A 19820-nucleotide genomic window follows, 5' to 3' on the forward strand; every position below is an offset into this window, starting at 1 on the left:
AAAGCATAAAGAAAAATTAAGTTTATTCATGACATTTATAAAATGAACTGCACTATACAAATGATGTTCTCGTGGCTGGTAATAACGCAACTCTAAACAGCCAGTCAGACATGATTATACTCAGAGTGCTTCTGAAACGGATCCTCTTAGTTATAGGTATTTCTGTTTGGGACCAACAGTGTCTCTTTTTTTTATCTGTCAGTTGTCCAAAAGTCATAATTGCAATTAAATTAATCAGCATTTTGTATTTTCATAACGATAGGCGATAGCATGCAACCCTGACCGTGGGTCCCACTAGGAGTATAGTTCAATGTCCAGTATTTACATATTAAAAAGGAAATGGCAATCCTGAGCAGCGTAAGGGCTTAAAGACGAAGACTGGCCGCTTTAGCAGTCTGGGTTTAAAGGGAAAAGTCCAGTGTCACATCGTCTTACTCGACAACAATGACTTGAGATCTTGTGTGTCCGCTCTGTTGATATTCCTCAAAACTTGAGACAATATCTTAGGACGTCAAACCTCAGAGGACATTGTTATGCCAAGTAACTGTATGTGTCTTTTTCCCCATCCACACGTTCCAGGTATTCCTTCTCTATCAAAATGTCAATGCATTTCTGGAAAAGAAGAAAAAGGAGAAAAAGTCACATTTTAATATTTATAATGAATGTTTCATAAGTATTTAGAATTGACCCTTCGCAAAAAAACTGCTTTGTCCAACAAATCTCACACTACAAACTTAGAGCAGCTTACTTTTTGTATTAGCTTTAAAATGTTGTCCTTTTAAGAAATTCAAACAATAAATACCGTTTTGTGGCTCTTGAAAAGGACAGTTCACTCAATTTAAATTTGATGTTTATCTGCTTACCCCCAGGGCATCCAAGATGGTGACTTTGTTGCTGCAGTAGAACACAAAGATTTTTTAACTCAAACCGTTGCAGTCTGTCAGTCATATAATAGCAGTCAATGGGACCCATGGCTTTGAGAGTCAAAAAAACATACACAGACAAAACCAAATTAAACCCTGCGTGTTGTGACGATACACTGAGGTCTCAACACACTAAACAATTGGTCTGTGCAAGAAACTGAACAGTATTTATATAATTTTTTACCTCTGATCCACCACAATGTCCAACTGTCCTGAATCGGCACAAGCAAATCAACTTACTCTGGCATAGAAGACGCATGCACAGAAGCGATCTGTCGCGCGTATTCATCACTCATTGTTGAGATTGTGGGTACGCCAGCTACTCAAAATGATAATTACTTGTGCTTATCCTGATTGTTGCAACTGATTAAAAACTAAAAGATTACGTTTGCTTGCATGAACTCATCCGGGAGTGTTGACTTTTCACCAACTCCCAAATTTTTTTAGCCTGATCAACTGAAGTTATGGTTGCTTGCTCTTCGCCACGCACCGGCTGTTGTGAACACGCTCAGGACAGTTGGACATTGCGGTGGATCAGAGGTAAAACATTTTTTTATATAAATACTGCTCAGTTTCTTGCACAGACCAATTGTTTAGCGTGTTGGGACCTCAGTGTATTGTCACAAGCTGCAGGATTTAATTTGGTTTTATCTGTGTTATGTTTTTTTGACTCTTAAATCTGTGGGTCCTATTGATTGCCATTATATGACTGACAGACTGCAAATGTTTGAGTTAAAAATCTTTGTTTGTGTTCTACTGAAGAAACAGTCACCTACATCTTGGATGCCCTGGGGGTAAGCAGATAAACGTGATAAACAGGTGAATGTCATGACAGATCACTGTATTGCCTTATTAGATCAATTGACACATGAACCGATCGTCTTATTTACTTAAAGCAGAAAACAAACGTGAATGAACATCAGAATGTATCTGCGGACAGACCTCAATACAGTGTTTCAAGTTTAAAGGCTTAGCCCCTTTAATGAAAATTAGCCTAATTATTTACTCACCCTCACGCCATCCTAGGTGTATATGACTTCCTTCTTTCAGTCATTAAAAAATGTCCTGGCTACTGCAAGATTTACCATGGCAATAGCTGAATGTTTCTCTTTAACAGATCAAAACAAGTCCAATAAAAAGCACATGGGGCTCCAGGGGGTGAATAAAGGCCTCCTGTAGCAAATTGATGCCTTTTTGTGAGAAAAATATCCATATTCCAAGTGTAATAATCACTTTAGGCTGCTGGATGACATAGGACGCCTATGTCCTACGTGATCTGCCCAGAGCTGCTTTCGTGTACAGCAGTGAGTGCAAGCTAGATTAAAGTGATTATTATGTTTTCAATATGGATCTTTTTATTTAAAAATGCATCAATTGGCTAGAGGAGGCCTTTATTCACCCCCCGGAGCCACGTGAAGCACTTTTTATTATGAATGGAGGTGCTTTATTGGACTTCTTTTGACCTGTTGAAGAGCACAGGTCAAACACCCACCTATTGCCATGATAAAGCTTGAAAGAGCCAGGACATTTTTTTTTATAACTCTGATTGCATTTGTCTGAAAGAAGGAAGTCATACACACCTAGGATGGCTTGAGGGTGAGTAAATAATGAAATAAATTTACATTTTTGGGTAAACTAACCCTATAAGCCCACTGAAGTTAATCTACTCTCCTGTATGATTTGTTTGTCGGACAAAATGGCAGATTGGGCATTATGATTGGTCAGATCGCCTGTCAATCAAGCTGTTTGCGAAGGGTCTTGTACCTTGATGACAGGAACACGAGGTTTGAATCGTGAGGAGAGTTGGTTCAGCACTTCTGCCAAAAGCTGCTGGTGCTTTAAAACTTTTCTCATCTTCATGATTCTCACGATAGCTGCCTGCACACAGCAACATAACAAAACAGGTAGATTCAAAAGAATATTTGATTTCCACTTCAAGAGATTGTTGTAGTTTATTTTTAATACCTGTATGAGGAGCTTCCTGTCTTCCTCGATGTTCTTGTGTGTCGTCTCCTGCTCTTGTTTCTGCTCTGTCTTCATTGGCACATTGATATTCACCCTTAACTTCTTACTGCACACACAGACAGTGTAGACATGCAGATGACAAATGTGCAATGTGACAGTGTTACTAAAGGTCAATTACTAGTGTATCCACCTTATTTCTCCTGTAAGAGTGGGTGCGGCCATTTGTTAGTTTTATGGTTGTGGCTTTCAGTCTCATCCAGCATCCAGCTATTTTTAGCTGTACAAAATAGCTTGTTTTGCTGCTTGATATGCTAATGTATTATCTTAATTATGAACACACTGGTTTGTAGTGCAAACGGTTCCGCGTTGCTATTCTTCTCATTACTTCACTATAGCAGCTTCCGTGTTGAAGAATAAGGTGGATACTGTGCAGATAAAACATGAAGGATAAGAAAATGCATTTACTTCTTATAGCCCAAGAAAAGTTTGATTAATGTATCAGGCTTGAAGTCCATTTCATCTATGTTTGCATTCTCATCCTCCAACACCTACAAATGGAAAACAAAAAAACAAGGTAGGTCCAAATCATCTTTAGTATTCATAATGCAGTAATAAAATGTAATGTATTTACAAAAAAAGTCATGTTTAAACAAACGTGTAAATTATGCAATTAAAGATATAGTTCACCCAAAAATAAAAAATTCTGTTATTTAATTATTAACCCTCATCTTGTTCCAAACCCGCAAGACCTTTGTTACTTTTTATGAAATCTTAGAGCTTTTTGACCATAGACAGCAACACAACTGACACATTCAAGGCCCAGAAAGGTAGTAAGGACGTTAAAGGATTGTTAAAGTTCACTTCCAGAACAAAAATGTACTCACCCCCTTGTCATCCAAGATGTTCATGTCTCTTAATTTCTTTACAACTGAAGAAATCATTTTTTTTGGAGGCAAACATTTAAAACTTTTCTCCATATAGTGGACTTCTATGGTGCCCACGAGTTTAAACTTCCAAAATGCAGTTTAAATGCAGCTTTAAAGGGCTTTCAATCCCAGCCAAGAGTCTTATCTAGTGAAACGATTGATCATTTTCTAGAAAAATGTACAATTTATATACTTTTTAAATCTCAAATGCTCATCTTGTCTAGCTCTGTGTGAACTCTGTGTATTCCGGTTCAAGACAGTTAGGGTATGTCGAAAAACTCATCTCATTTCCTCCTCCAACTTCAAAATTGTCCTACATCGCTGCAGAAGTACCGACCCGGTGTTTACAAAGTAGGGTCAAATGCCCTTTACAAACAACAGTGATGTAGGACGATTTTGAAGTTGGAGGAGAAAATGAGATGGGAGTTTTTCGGACGGTTGGAATGTTTCAGTTGTGTTGCTGTCTATGCAGGGTCAGAAAGCTGTCGGATTTAATCAACAATATCTTAATTTGTGTTCTGAAAACCTTTTAGAGAATTGCATGGAAACCATCACCACACAAAAAATTGCAAATATAATATAAACAGCACTGATGTTGAAAGACATTTTAAGGATTTTATAAGCAACCAGGTTTTCAACACTTACCAGCAACTTTGATTTCAACAGGATTTGCAAGACCTGAACCAAAATATCCTGTAAAATGCAAGAAACCCATTAAATTTGAAAAATGTTTTTATACACACACACACACACACACACACACGGTCAAAAGTTTAGGGTCAGTAAATTTTTCTTTTTTTTTTTTTTGAAAGAAATTAATACTTTTATTCACCAAGGGTGTGTTAAATTGATAAAAAGTGATAGCAAATACTTACATTGTTAGAAAATATTTATATTTGGAACAAATGCTGTTCTTTTGAGCTTTTTATTCATCAAAGAATCCTGAAAAAATATCACAATTTCTAAATAAAAACTTTGCAGGGCAGCTGTTGCAATATATAATCCAATATAGATCCAATCAGTATGTTAGAATGATTTCTGAAGGATCATGTGACACTTAAGATTGAAGTAATGGCTGATGAAAATTCAACTTTGCATCACAGAAATAAATTAAATTTTAAAGTATATTACAATAGAAACCATTATTTTATATTGTAATAACATTTCACAAACAATATTACAGTTTTTTTCTATATTTTTGATTAAATAAATGCAGCACTGATGAGCATAAGAGGCTTTCTTTAAAAACATTACAACTCTTACTGACCCAAAACTTTTGACCGGTAGTGAGTGAGTGAGTGAGTGAGTGTATATATGTATATGTATATATATATATATATATCTATATAAAAACACACACAAATTACACAGCACTTCAAAAAATATGCAGACTAATAGCATACTAACAGCATATTTTGTATAATTTAGGTTGATCAAAAATAATTTATATTTAATTTGATGTTAAACCTTTTTTTTATTTCCAAAATACTAGTTAAAGGATTAGTTCACTCCAGATTTATAATTTCCTGATTATTTACTCAGCCCATGTTATCCAAGATGTTCTTGTCTTTCTTTCCACAGTCAAAAAGAAATTCAAGCTTTTGAGAAAACAGTCCAGGATTTTTCTCCATATAGTGGACTAAAATGGTGGCCAATGGGTTGAAGGCCCAAATTGCAGTTTCATTGCAGCTGCAAAGGCGGAATAGGGTTCTTATCTAGCAAAATGATCTGCAATGTTCTAAAAACAAATAAAAAACAATGTACTTTTCAACCACAAATGCTCGTCTTGAACTAGCTTGACTTCACACCACAGAGCTAGTGCAAGTCGAGGGTTTTGTGGTTAAAAAGTACATACATTTTTATTTTTTTAGAAAATGACCAATCATTTCGCAACACAAGACCCTTTATAGCTCAGCTGATCGTGTAGAGCGCTTTGAAGCTGCACTGAAACTGCAATTTGGACCTTCAACCTGTTGGATCCCATTGAAGTCCACTATATGGTGAAAAATCCTTGAACGTTATCCTCAAAAACCTTAATTTCTTTTCAACTGGATATAAAGCAATGGCACTGCACTCACTATTTTGATCTGTGTGCTGTCGGCCAGTTGCTGGACGCTGTAGATATTCTCTGTGTTGAACTGGAGCAGGATGGCCATCTGGAAGGTGGAGGCCTGCAGGGACACGACACATAAACACATGCTGACACTCGTGCCATCTGAGTCCTACAGCCTTCTTGATGTGTCCCGCACATGATGCAGCCACGAAGAAGACACAAACCTGTAGAGTGTATCTGTTCTTGAAGCAGTTGGTGACCAGCTCCCCTTTAGATAGGTGGTACAGCCATGTCAACTTGCGCCCGCTGTGTCGACTTCCATAAAAAGCTGTAAATCTTTGGTAACTCCGCTCCAACTGTGAAAAACAAAGGCGTTGGAAAACTATCATCAACTGGAAGTGTAATCACACATTATTCTCAGCTCGTGGAAGGGTGTGAAAGGCTTGGAAAATTACAGGGTTAAGCGTCTGAGCATCTCACCTCAGATGGTAAAGCGAACGTGCAAGACTGTTGGAACGGCCACGAGCCAGAACTCAGAACCTGGATACTGAAATCCACTGCGAGACAGATGGACGCTTGATTTTATTCATCAGTAATTATCACGTGCAAACAGCAGGAATTAATGTAAAACCAGAGTGTGGAGCACTTACAATCCAAAGGCTCGGAGTTGGAAAGGTGCTTTTTGAATTGCTCATTCAAGTCTTTGCTGACACCGATGTCCTGGAACATGCGCTGGAGTTTGGAGGTGTACTCGAAACCACATGCTTGCTGAGGGTGGACAGAAGAAAAAACTATGTTAAGCATCTATTGGAATTGAAAGAAGAGCAGTGAAGTGAGCCATTGTCACTAAACAAGCACACAGACCTTCAGTTTGGAGATCATGCTGGCCTCGGCGTCGTCGCTGGCACTGTTCTGGTGCACCAGTCTTTTGGCCAGCATCTTGGCATAGAACTTCTGGAACACGTCTTTATCCTCAATATACTTGAAAACCACCATCTGATGATGAAGGAAGTTAGAGAATCTCCTCAATCACACATTGATATGACATAAACTGACTACATTATTCATTTGGATTTTGCTAAAAACATTGATATAAGAATGGAAATGTCAAATATCTATATGTGACCTTGGACCACAAAAACCGTCATAAGGGTCAATTTTTTTAAATTGAGATTTATACATAACTTATAAATCTGAAAGCTGGATAAATATGCTTTCCACTGAGGTATGGTTGGATAGGATAGGACAATATGCACTATAATTACAGAGCAAATGGCTGGAATGGTAGAATTCAGTCATAAAAATGGAACTGACTGTATAAAGGCCAATTCACACTTCACCGACAGACACAGACCAACGCTGACAGTCACCAGATTACAGTACGTCACTTCTCAGGCATTCCAAGACTCCACAAATGCCAATTAGCGAAAACAAGCGTCGACCAAACGCTATCGGGGCTAACACACTGATCTGGCAAAACCCGACCAGTGTGTCTGTTGCCATTTGTCAGTCAGTCAGAATTTGGTACGTTTCTGAATTACTAAATCAAAATGAAAAAAAAATTGGAGTAGTGACTATGATTATTAAACAATAAAAAGATTGATATTTGTAGTCGGCATGTCTTAAGGAAGCGTGATGCTCTGTTTTCACTTTATATGAAGAGTCACTTCACAAATATTTAATTTGATAAAAGTATCATCAAATGGAGAAAAAAATTGAAGTTCTTGATATACAGACTATTTGTAATAACATACAGTACTTTGCAAAGTATTCATACCCCATCTTTTTTTTATTCCACATCACTTTGCATCCCATACACCACAATGGCAAAGCAAAAAACAGGTTTCTTCCAACATGCAAATTTCTTAAAAAAAAAAAAATGTCCATTGCAGTATTCATAATCTTACCTGGGAAGCATTTATATTGCTTGTAGATGTTACTACATTTCGAGTGAAGCCTACGTGTGTCAAATTTAATTGAATGGGTATGATTTACAAAGGCACACAGACTTAATAAAATGTCTTAACAGCTGAAAATGTGTATCAGAGCAAAAACTAAGCCCTGAGGTAAAAAAAAAACAAACAAAAAAAAAAACAGGCTGTAGAGCTCAGAGACAGGATTGCATCAAGCTACACATCTGGGAAAGAGTTCAGACAAAATTCTGCTGCATTGAAGGTCCACAGAAGCATGTAGTCTCTGTTACCCTTAAAGGAAGACGTTTAAAACAACCAGGACTCTTCCTAGAGCTGGCCTCCTGGCCAAACTGAGCAATTGATGGAAAAGAGCCTTGGTTAAAGTGGTGACCAAGAACCTGATGGTCACTCTAGTTGAGCTCCATGATCATATATGCAGATGGGAGAAACTTACAGAAGGACAAACATCACAGCAACACTCCACCGATCTTGGCTTTATGGTGGTGTAGCAAGACTCGATCTTCTCCTCAGTGAAGACACATGAAAACACATTCTCTGGTCTGATGAACCTTAATTCCACGCATCATGTTTGAAGGAAACCAGACACCGTTCATCACCTGTAGAGTAGCATCCCAAAAGCAAAGTGTGCTGGTGGCAGAGACTGAGGGATTCATCAGAGAAGAAGAAAAGCTTAACGCACCAAAATACTGAGATAGCCTTAATGAAAACCCAGTCTAGAGCGTTCAGAACTTCAGACTGGGAAGAAGTTTCACCTTCCAACAGGACAATGACCCTAAGCACGCAGCAAGAGTGGCTTATAGACAGCTCTGTGAATGTCCTTGAGTGGTCCAGCCACAGCCTAGGCTTGAACCCAATCAAAAATTTCTGGAGAAACCTCAAAATGTCTGCCAGACCCCATCCAAGCTGACAGAGCTTGAGAGGTGAAGAGGTGAGGCGAAGAATGGCAGACAACTGCTAAATGTTAATGTGCAAATCTGGTTGCATTATACCCTAAAAGACTTGAGTTTGCAAAGATGCTTCAACTAAGTACTGAGTTAAGGGTTGAATACTTATGCAATGCACTTATTTCAGTTTTTTTTTTTCAGTTATTTTTATTTTTAATAAATGTATGAAGTTGTGATAATTCCATTTTTGCTTTGTCATTATGGTGCACAGAGTGTAGACTGATGTGGGAAAAAAGTAATTTAAAACAGTTTAACATAAGGCAGCAACACAAAATGTAAAAAAAAAAAAAAAACACTTTCACAAGGCACTGTATCTCAGGGGCGTTTCCTCCGAGGAGGCAAGGGAGGCAGTGTTTCCTCAAAATATTGGATGAGGAAAAAATTTGTAATACAAAAATAAAATAGTGTCAATATTACAAAATTTAACAAATTATAAAAACGTATCGTTTTTCTAAACAAAAAAATCCTGTCCAACAGTGAAACCAGCAGGTAAAGTTACAGCGGGAGTCTGTCTCTCTCGGTTCTTCTAAGCCCATTGAGTTTTAACAGACCCCCCTAAAGCGTGCGGTGGGTTTGTTGGGGGTAACTAAGAATGAATAGGGGAAAGTCGTGTGAGAGGAGACAATGCCTCTATCATGATATGTTTGGATATGACTGGTTATGTTTGGCTGTGATTGGTTCATGTGAAAAAAATCCCATCTCTAGTGTTTGTGTGCATTCCGTGTTCACCACCACACACCACTAATACATATGGAGGAAATTGAAACTCACCACTTGGTTGAGAGTATCTTCCAGCTCAGCCTCCTCTGGATTCTTTGAACTAAAGAATACACAGTCGGTTAAATCATCTGTGTTATAAAGATACCTCTAACTGCTAAACACTAAAAGCAAACAAGCTTTCCAGTCAGTTTGTCAAACTCCATCTTTTGAGCTTATGCACTGGAATATTTTTTAGTGGAATTTTACATAGCATCACGTTAACGAAGTTTTCATTCACTCTTAAAAGAATACTGAATACTTCATTTAAAGACTCAAACCTCAAATCCTAAAACATAAACTGATGTGTTTGCAATAACAAACCAAACATACACTGGATTTCCTTGTCATTTCTGATCAAGAATAGAAATATGAATAAGACAGTTCACCTCTTCTTCAGTAAGGAGTCACAGTATCTGGCGAGAAGCTCAGGAGATTTGCTGGAGGACTGTGCCATCCTCGTTACCGCATTATTATTAATGAATCTTCCACAGGCCTGGAGAGCAGCGCAGATCACAGAGTGAAAGTTACACCAGTGCTATAAATAAACACTACAGCTCAAAACAAACTAAACTGACCTTTAATATAGATCACAAACCTTATCGAGTGCTGCCACAAACCCAGCGTCGTTATTGAACGCAGACATGACGAGGGCATTGTATTTCTTGTGAACGTCCAAGATGGTTTGCACATACATTTTGGGATCCTGGAAAACAAGCAGTGGCAGCTCAAACTATGATTTAATTAAGACATTACAGGAACTGAGCGGAATGGAGATGCCGGAAAACACTCATGAGGATGAAAAAAATTATATCTAGTATTAATAGAGTTAAGTACTTCTGGTTTGGCATTGACAAAGGGGTACTTGGATTTCTACTGAATACTGAATGTTGAATGGCATAAAGCAAAGTTGAGTCATGTCTTTGAAATACAATTATGTGTATAGTCAGATGAAAGAATTTGGGCAAAGCCTAGTTAGACAAACAACTGTTGTCATATTGTCAAGGTAAGAACAGACCTGTTGTACAAAGAAGTTGTATAGGGAATTCAAGTTTAGCTGTGGTTACAACAGGTTTGACATTAATAAAATGTTGAATTCCTTTCCACAGTAGCTGCTACAGCTCTAAACTACTCTGTCCACACAGTCACTGTAACATTAGGACTTACATTGAGTGCTGAATCTCCACACTTCTCAATGGCAGCCAGCCCTTGATTATGAATGTGGGACTCCAAGAGTTTTTTGAGCTCGCCCAATCCGTCCGTGATCCGGGAAACAAGGTTGTACATCCGACCGAGATCTGTAATTATACAGACCATGTACTGACAATCAAACATGTGTTTGAAATCTTACAATGAGGGTGACATTGCAGCACTGACTGACCTTCATTCTTATCAGCGTCTAGAAGGTTCTGGAACTCTGTGTGGAAGATCTCCAGGTGTTTCTCGATGAGGACCTGCTCACACTTGCGAGCCAGCTCGTCTTGTGTGCTCTCGTGGAGATAAACCTGTACCCGCCGCTGCTCCTCAAGCAACCGTGCCTCTGCCTAAACATATAATAAAAAATGTACACTTAATGTAATAAAACCAAATTTCCCTTAAAATTCACTGCAATTTATGGAATAATGTCATATTTAAATCTGAACTCCAGTTTACCTTTTTCATGTATTCGGTAACAGGGTTTTGCTGGAGGAACTCTGTGCTTTCCCGTGTGTAGAAGCGCTCTGTGTCAGCCAAAAACTGCGTCTCAAAGTACTCCTTGTAAACTGATAATGTCGGCCCCTTCACAAACGCATCATCCTCATTCAAACCCAACTCAACTGGAAAAAACAAGACAAATCAAATCACAACAAGACAGCACTGTGTTTATTATTTCAAACATCAAACTCAAAAATATGTAAAAAAAAAAAAATATATATATATATATTCTTAAAGGGACAGTTCACCCAAAAAAGAAAATGCTGTCAACCACTTACTCAACCTAATGTTGCTCCAAACCCGTAAGACCTCCGTTCATCTTTGGAACACAAATTAAGATATTTTTGATGAAATCAAACCAGAAAGGTGGTAAGGACATCAATAAAATAGTCCATGTGACATTAGTGGTTGTTATGAAGGTACGAGAATATTTTTTGTGCGGTGCTGTCTATGGAGGGTCAGAAAGCTCTTGGATCAGTGTTAATTTTGACAGCAAATTTTTATTTAGTCTTAGTCATAGTCTTTTGACTTAAATGCTATTTAGTCTTTTTCTTTTATTGCTTGATTAAAATCAATGCCACAGACAATAGCAACTAAATTAGGCTGCTGTCCCTTAAAAACCGAATGCAAGAATACAATGTACTGACTTACCAAAGACGTAACCAAGTGTGTTTGTGAATGCTCATCAAAACGGACAATTCAACATAATTGTGTGTATTTCTCCATTCATGAGACGTGAAAGAGTACTCGTTTGCTGTTTGAGAGGCACTGCTTCGATGTCTGCGCTCAGAAAAACCAGCCAAACTGAGTTCTCTTTTGCATCATCAAATGTATCTATAGGTCTGCTCTTCTCTTACTCCCAGATATTGACACTTTTGAACGTTTTATGATAAGTGCAGCAAATGTATGCTAGCTTATGTCGTGCTGGATAGATCAATAGACTATGATGCAGTTCAAATGTAAGCATCTAACCTCCTAAACAAACAGCAAATTCGTTCTGAATGAATCTCTTCCCTCCCTAACATTTTCATATTGTTTTTATTCGTTGATGAAAATGTCAATAGATTTGTCATTCAAAGTTTTTGAAAAATGTTAATGATGAAAATTGTCAACAATATTAACACCGTCTTGGATTTCATTAATATTAAACTAATATCTGAATTTGTGTTTGAATAAAGAATGAAGGTCTTACCGATTTAGAACAACAAGAAGGTGAGCAATTAATGAAAGAATTTTCATTTTTGGGTGAACTATCCCTTCAAGGGACTACAGCTGGCTCAGGCGGCATTAACAATATAAAAATAAGGGCAAGTTTTGTGAGAGGCCAGCATAGGACAAATGTGAACGTAAGGCTGCCACACTCACCGTAGGACTGCACCACTCCACTGATGAGTCTGGTGTTAATAGTCTCACCATTTCTCTCCTTCTCAATGAGTTTTAACACAGCATTTGTCACCTGTATAAAGACAGGATATTTATTGATGAATATGCAAAGAAAATGTAAGAAATATCTTACAAATAAAATTAAAATATTATGAATTGACAATAAATGAAGCGTATAAACCGATATCTCACCTGCTTGTTTAGAGGTCTGAATAAACACTCTCTCCAAGTGACCAAAGCAAGCTGTGAAGGAGACACATTGTTAGAAATGATTAGATTACTATTTCTACTTTTTTACTGTTTACTGTTACTATTAGATTACGACTGCTTTAATAAAATGACCATTTTTATGATAAAAGACTATATTTTATAAAGTAATAAGATTTGTTTTTATGATAATGATGATAATAATTATAAATATAGCTGCAAGCAGCGATTAAGGGTTCAAGCGCTTAAGGCATTTAAGCATATAAGTAAAACATTAAATATTATTTAGCAAGGCTGTACCCACCTAAATCAATAATTTAAAAAGCATTTTTTGGCCAATCCAGGTAATTTACTGTAAAAATATGTTATTGTTTTTTATGTTTTTTTTTTTTACGTTTATGAGTGTAATAGCATCAGCTGTGGTCTTGTCCCATTAAAACTTTGCATGCTTGTTTAGAATGACCTGTCGCATTTGCTCACCAGGTTTTGTGAAGTTTTGAGTTTTCCTTTAGGCTTTTCTAAACGACCCCATTATTGGTTATATTTCAACATTTTTGGATTAATTTTGGCTTAGTAAATACAGAGAATTGAACTGTATTGTTTTTTTTTTTTCCCAGACTGAGCGAAAAACCTAGGACTAGTTTGCAAATATATATATATTAGTGGTGGGCCGTTATCGGCGTTAACGTGCTGCGTTAACGTGAGACTCTTATCGCGCGATAAAAAAAAAATATCGCCGTTAATCTATTCTCAAATTTGGGTTGGGAGCTGGGTCTAAACTACGCAAGCTATGATGACTTTCACCTTGATAGTTTAACGCGGATGTATACCGAAGAATATGGTCGCACGTTTAAGTCTCCTCCGCCAAAACACAGACGGGGTCGCGTCGTCCTCCATTCATAAAAACCGAATCTACTATAGCGAAATGCCACGTAAATTCGTCGTTTTTTGGATTCATAAATCAAATGTTGGTCAGTCACTTAATTCAAATCGCGATATGGACTAGTGTATGTGAAAACTGAAATGCAAAAAGACCGTTTTAATATGAATCCGATATGTTCCGTTTGCCTAGCTGTATGTATGCATTGCGGAGACGAGCTTTTACTACACGCATACTGAAACACACGTGACGCTCCCGGTAATTTTTGGCATTTTCATCTCACATGAACAGATAAACTCAATCTCCCAAACTGCTGTGAGTGTCACTTTTACCGTTTCATTTGAGAAAACTAGCATCATATCATACTGTATGACACAGAAACTTCACGGCAACATGTCAAAAAAAAGTACGGTGTAACATGTAATAAGCTGGGTAGGTGTTGACGTTAAAAAAAACACAATCTAATAGGGAGAAAAAATAATTTCATTGTTAGTTAGTTAGTAAACACAAGTACATCTAATTGAACATAATTTATTTTCATCAACAAATTATCATAGAACAGCTTTATGAGCTTTATGATCCATTCTCAAAGACTTTAAGTCATTATTTGGGTAGCACACATATTCTGAATGCCTTCAGCAGAATTCAAATTAGCCATTTTAATCTAGATTAATTCCAAAATTTAATCTAGATTAATCTAGATTAAAAAAATTAATCTATGCCCACCCCTAATATATATATATTTTAATAACTTCTCAATCAAGCTCCGTGATTTTTTTCCTGCAACCTCAGATTAAGCACTTACATAAGTGTCCTAAGTTTGGTGAAGCCATCTCATTCCGTTGTTATAGGCATTTTGCTAAAAGTTTTTCGAACTTTCGAACATTTTGGCACCCCTTTGCGACAGTGCATTAAAAGTTTAACTTTTTTGGATAATTATTGATATTTCCTCTTCAGAGAATCTTTCTGCACAGGTCGACTGGGCGTAAAACCTAGGACTAGTTTAGGTTTTTCAAGAAAAAGAAAAAGAAAAAAACACCCGAAAATTTCACCAGGCTCACGACTGGATTTGAGGTGTGTATTTCCATTGACATAAGACACTTAAGCTAGCGATTGACTGTTTAGGAGTTCTTATCGCTGTAGCGCCACCGTTAGTCCGACTGGGGCAAGCCTTGGTCACGTTGTAGACAATGTGAGTACTACCATCCCTCCAAGTTTCAAGTCTTCATCACTTATGGTTTGGTCTCCACAATCAGTTTTACGTGGAGATCGCTGATTCTTGGCCATTCTAACAATTACAATAGGGTTTCAGCACTACGTGCTTGAACCCCTAACAATTATTACAACATTATTATAAACTATTATTATTATTATTATAAACAACAACAAATTCTAATTATAAATATTACAGCATAATCATCATTATTATTATCATCATCATCATCAAACAATTATTCTGACATGCTAACAAAATAATTTAATTATAGAGTAGGGTTGAACAGTAAGGAATTTATCTGTTGGAGTTCTGCATACTTTGGTATTAACTTTAAATCAACACAATACATCACAGTAAACCGAACACTTGGGTTTTGACAACAAAGCAACATGTGCACAAGACCAGAATGCTTTACTAATGATTTAGCTCAAGTAATGAGTTAATGGCAATGCACCAAGCCCATTGGTCAAGAGACAGTTCTGTCATCAACTCTTTCAAAAAGGCCCAGGGCTAGTGTTAATATCCACACACTAGATACAGCTGATGTGTGGTCTCAGGTGTGCATATATTGGTTGTTATGAGCAATCAATAATCATAGCTAAACTACAATATACAGTATAGCCATTAATCCACATTTTATGAACACAATGTGTGGAAATGTGACTCAGGAATCTATGAGTCAGGCAGAGGCGTGTGCCGTTTCTCTTACCGAGTAGATTTCATAAATTCCTTTCCGTCCCTCATCACACTCTCGGCGCACCCAGTGTCTATTGAGGTAAGCACAGATCCCATTTAACACTTTACTGGAGAAGCGATAGTCCTCCCACTGCTGCGTGTAGAACTTCAAAACGCTCTCATCCATCAGGTCCTCTCCATCCTGCCAGACACAGACAGATGGAGGAGAAAAACAGGAGAAGTGAGGTTTGGAGGAGTGACAACTACTCAGTTATCCAAAAAAAAAAATTAATAAAGTCACCTCACTAAAATTAGTGATATTTAGTACAACAAATTATATCAGTAGCTAATAATTCTTTGATATACGAGTCAATCTATAGAATTGGTTTAATGTTAGAGTTGGAAACATCTTGAAAAAAATGTCTTTTACCACAAATTTTGTATGTATGCATTAGGTACACATTTCTAATAATTGTGCAGTTAATTCTCATATTGTATTTTCAGAAAGTTGTGGAATATTTTTCCTCTCCACAAATTTGTCATCACCGATTTGTTATTTAATAAGAAGGGCTATACTGATCTATTAGGATTTTGTTTACATCTACCTTAGATGTAAACATTTTTATTTTTATTATTTTATTAAACGGTTTTAAGAGGAAAATCAATAATTAAAATTTGAACAATATTTTAATAGTGATTTATGAGATCCAATTTTTCTTTGTAAAAGGCATAAAGTTGATCATACTGATTTCAAAGTTAAGAAATCAATAATTTGAGTAAACATTGAACCAAACACTCATAACATCTTAGTTGATAATTCAATAGACTTTCTTTCTGACAAAATATTCCATGTTTCGGTCATGACTACAAATTTTTTTGGTAGTTTTTTCACATACTAAAACATACTAAAATACAAAAAAAATTGCATAACTGTGTTCAAATTTTGTTTATTTCCCCCAAAATAAAGGAATTTGTGTTCATTTTTGTCACTACCAAAACAATGATGACATGTTTCGATCATGACTGTTCGATCATGACAGTAGTGACAATTTTATGAAATAACACCCCAAAAAACGAAGATGCCACCACTGAAACTTCACCAAATGTTTTGGTACTGACAGTTTTAAATTATTTTGAGCCTAGCTCAAAAACGCTAATCAGCACATGGTTAGCTAGCACAAATGTTATGGAATAACTCACAAAAAAGTGTGCTTAATTGCCAAAAAAAAAAAAAAAAAAGTGTTCGTTAGTGATGTTCCTTACAGTTTTTTAGACTTCTGAGAGAGGAACACAGGAATATTTTCTGATAATAAATGTAGGGATGTAGTTAAAAATCTCAGCCAACAGACTAAAACATATGCAGGGCACATTTTTTTTTCATGAGTTTCATGATTTACAAAGAAAATATAAAATAAATCTATTTTTTTAACTAAACTTTCTTAAATTAAAAATATATTTAATGATTTCCAGAAAAAAAAAAAATGATTTCAATATAACTTTCATAAGTTGAAATGTAGGGGCTAGAGTTCAGGATAGCCACCTCCCAATTGAAAGTACCCAATAAATTACAATTTCAAATTTCTAAAGCTTACTGATATTTTAAATATTATTGTGGGTTTCAATAGATAATAGAAGGATCTTAGCAAACATCTAAGATCTGAATTTTTAAAATGCTTTTCAAATGTGTTTTTTAGTTGTGGGACAGCAGTTTGCACCAATTCTGTAGAATGGCCCATATAAAGTTATTTTACATAATGTCTGTCATGGCCAATGTCTAATGTACACATCCAGTATCTGCCATTAAAACAAACAAACAAACAAAAAAAAAAAATACAACACCAACATTCAAGTAACCAGGTAATGTATTGTAATGTTTATAAAAACATTATATTACAATAACAGTTTAATATTTTTGTAGCAAGGTATTAAATGAGCTTACATGTTATCTGCTTTAAAAAAAAAAAAAAAAAAACATAAAAAAAAATAAAATAACTGCCTAAACACTGTAGGCTATTACCTTGAGAAGGTTCGTCAGGTAGCTCCTCAGAAACTCTTTCAGTCTTTTGTAGAGTTCCAATCCGACAAACTGTGCCCCGCCAGGTGTGGGTGTTTTCTTGGAGGGTTTAGAAGGGGGGATGCCAGCACCCCTGGCCTGGTTGGACTGGTGCACACTGGTACAGTAGTTATACACATGTCTGAACAGTAGGTTAAAGTCTTAAGATTTCAGTTTCAGATGACAAATATCTTTGTAGCTGTATCACGGTATAAAATGAATAAACATACTGTGGATTAAAGGGATAGTTCAGCCAAAAATGAAAATTATGTCATACCGTTCCAAACCCGTAAGACCTTTCATATTCGGAACACAAAAGAAATTATTTCTGATGAAATCCGAGAGCTTTCTGAACCTACATTGATAGCAATGCAACTGACACGTTCAAGGCCAGAAAAGTAGTACGAACATTGTTATAATAGTCCATCTGACATCAGCGGTTCAACCGTAACAACTTTGTTCAACAATTCTTCTCTTCCAGGTGAGTCTGCGCTGCGCATTCACGAAAGCATCATGACGTACAGTACAGACCAAAAGTTTGGACACACAAGGTGTGTCCAAACTTTGTCTGTACTGTATATATTTCTAAATTATTAAAGTTTTTACTCTACATTTGTGCAGTTTTCAGTGGGTTAGTGATATTTTTTAAATATATATAAATTAATAAATAAATATTTTTTAAATGGGTTTTTATACAAAAACTGCTTTTTTATGTAAAATTCACTTTATAAAAGACCCACATTTCGAACTTTAATTCATGGGGATAACATGGATAATTTCACATGGTTTAGTGTAAGATTTTTGCCCATCTTTTGGAAAATCCAGTTTTAAAAGTAAAAAAAACCAACTACAAATAACTTTTACCAGTAGGTGGCTGCAGAGCTCCACTATTTGCTATTTGACCACCTGAAAGATATTTTTTCACAAGTTTTTTCAGTTGAATTCATATCTACAGTACAGACCAAAAGTTTGGACACACCTGAATGATAAGGTGTGTCCAAACTTTTGGCCTGTACTGTATGTGAGGAGAAATTGTTAAAGAAGTTGTTTTTGTTTACTTTGTGCACAAAAAGTATTCTCATAGCTTCATAAAATGACAGTTTGTCTATTTTAACAATGTCTTTACTACCTTTCTGGGCTTCGAACGTGTCAGTTGCATTGATGTCTAGCAGGGTCAAGAAAGCTCTCAGATTTTATCAAAAGTATCTTAATTTGTCTTCCAAAGATGAACAAAGGTCTTACGGGTTTGGAACAACAAGATGAGTGTTTCTCAAACACATCAGAATCTAATATTAAAAACTTGCAATGCAAACTCTCATGTGGAATGTGTGCGCACATTTTAGCTTAGCAAGGAATGTAATTTGAATGGAGTTCAAAGACCTTTAAAGACACTTGTACTCTTTCCAAGAAACTTAAAACGACCAATATTAAAGCCATAGGTCAGCTCCTCAATATTAAACAAGAACGAAGCAGTACCTTCAACAGACTCAGTGCTTAAACCCTTAAGAAAACATCTGTTTTAATACACTGATCTACTCTGACATGCAAGAAGCCATCTAGAGTGGCTCTAATATATCCCAGACGGAAATAATATTACAATGTTCTCTACATGGGTGTGTATTTATCGCAAGCTGTTATGTCTTAAAGGTCGTGACCACGTAAACTGTGATTACAAGAACTATTTCTGTTTTTTACTGTGTTAGTCTTTCTGAGAGCCAAGTGTGACACCTTTAGCACTAAGAGTGAGCTCCACTGTGTTGCAATGACAGCACTCTGACATTATAAACTACATGCTGAGACCGAGTTTCTGATCAATGTTAAAGAAACCTGCAACAGCAGCAGAAGTTCTCTTGGTACACCCAGGGACACACACAGACAAATACAAAGCATTATTGGGAATGCAGAGGAGAATGACAGCTGTGGGTGGCAGATGAAGCTCAGAGTAATTACGCCCATGTGTTTGATGCGGCACTACTGGGTGAATGCAAAACTGCAAATTTGAATGCGGACAGAGGTCCCTGTCAAAAGTTTTAATTTCCCAGACACAAACCTCTTTAAAGAGCTCTAAAGTGGAACATGCATAGGCTGGAAGACGCCTGGTGTTATAAAAGGGCCAAATAAAAGGAACACTATGCTCTTTCATTTTAAATTGTTTAGCCTTTCACATTTTACTCAAGAAATACGGTTCATTAGCTATTTCATGGCAATGT

General features: G+C 36.5%; 1 protein-coding gene across 1 annotated transcript in view; it reads right to left on the reverse strand.

Annotated features, from left to right (window-relative positions):
- Positions 1–6: 6 nt before the first annotated feature.
- The window catches only part of cul1b (cullin 1b), a 27777-nt gene continuing 7963 nt past the window's right edge, over positions 7–19820 (reverse strand). Inside the window, exons 3-22 of the mRNA XM_073830357.1 lie at positions 17575–17752; positions 15592–15759; positions 12772–12822; positions 12562–12652; positions 11155–11318; positions 10883–11045; positions 10669–10799; positions 10100–10207; positions 9891–9997; positions 9517–9565; positions 6732–6863; positions 6518–6635; positions 6348–6424; positions 6092–6223; positions 5893–5985; positions 4460–4507; positions 3354–3436; positions 2889–2994; positions 2688–2801; positions 7–612 (exon numbers count right to left, since the gene is read on the reverse strand). Of these exons, the coding sequence (XP_073686458.1) occupies positions 532–612; positions 2688–2801; positions 2889–2994; positions 3354–3436; positions 4460–4507; positions 5893–5985; positions 6092–6223; positions 6348–6424; positions 6518–6635; positions 6732–6863; positions 9517–9565; positions 9891–9997; positions 10100–10207; positions 10669–10799; positions 10883–11045; positions 11155–11318; positions 12562–12652; positions 12772–12822; positions 15592–15759; positions 17575–17752 (2194 nt within the window). The 3' untranslated portion in view covers positions 7–531. The remainder of the gene's footprint in view (positions 613–2687; positions 2802–2888; positions 2995–3353; positions 3437–4459; positions 4508–5892; positions 5986–6091; positions 6224–6347; positions 6425–6517; positions 6636–6731; positions 6864–9516; positions 9566–9890; positions 9998–10099; positions 10208–10668; positions 10800–10882; positions 11046–11154; positions 11319–12561; positions 12653–12771; positions 12823–15591; positions 15760–17574; positions 17753–19820) is intronic.

The sequence above is a fragment of the Garra rufa genome, chromosome 24 (assembly GCF_049309525.1).
Source record: "Garra rufa chromosome 24, GarRuf1.0, whole genome shotgun sequence".
Taxonomy (NCBI): domain Eukaryota; kingdom Metazoa; phylum Chordata; class Actinopteri; order Cypriniformes; family Cyprinidae; genus Garra; species Garra rufa.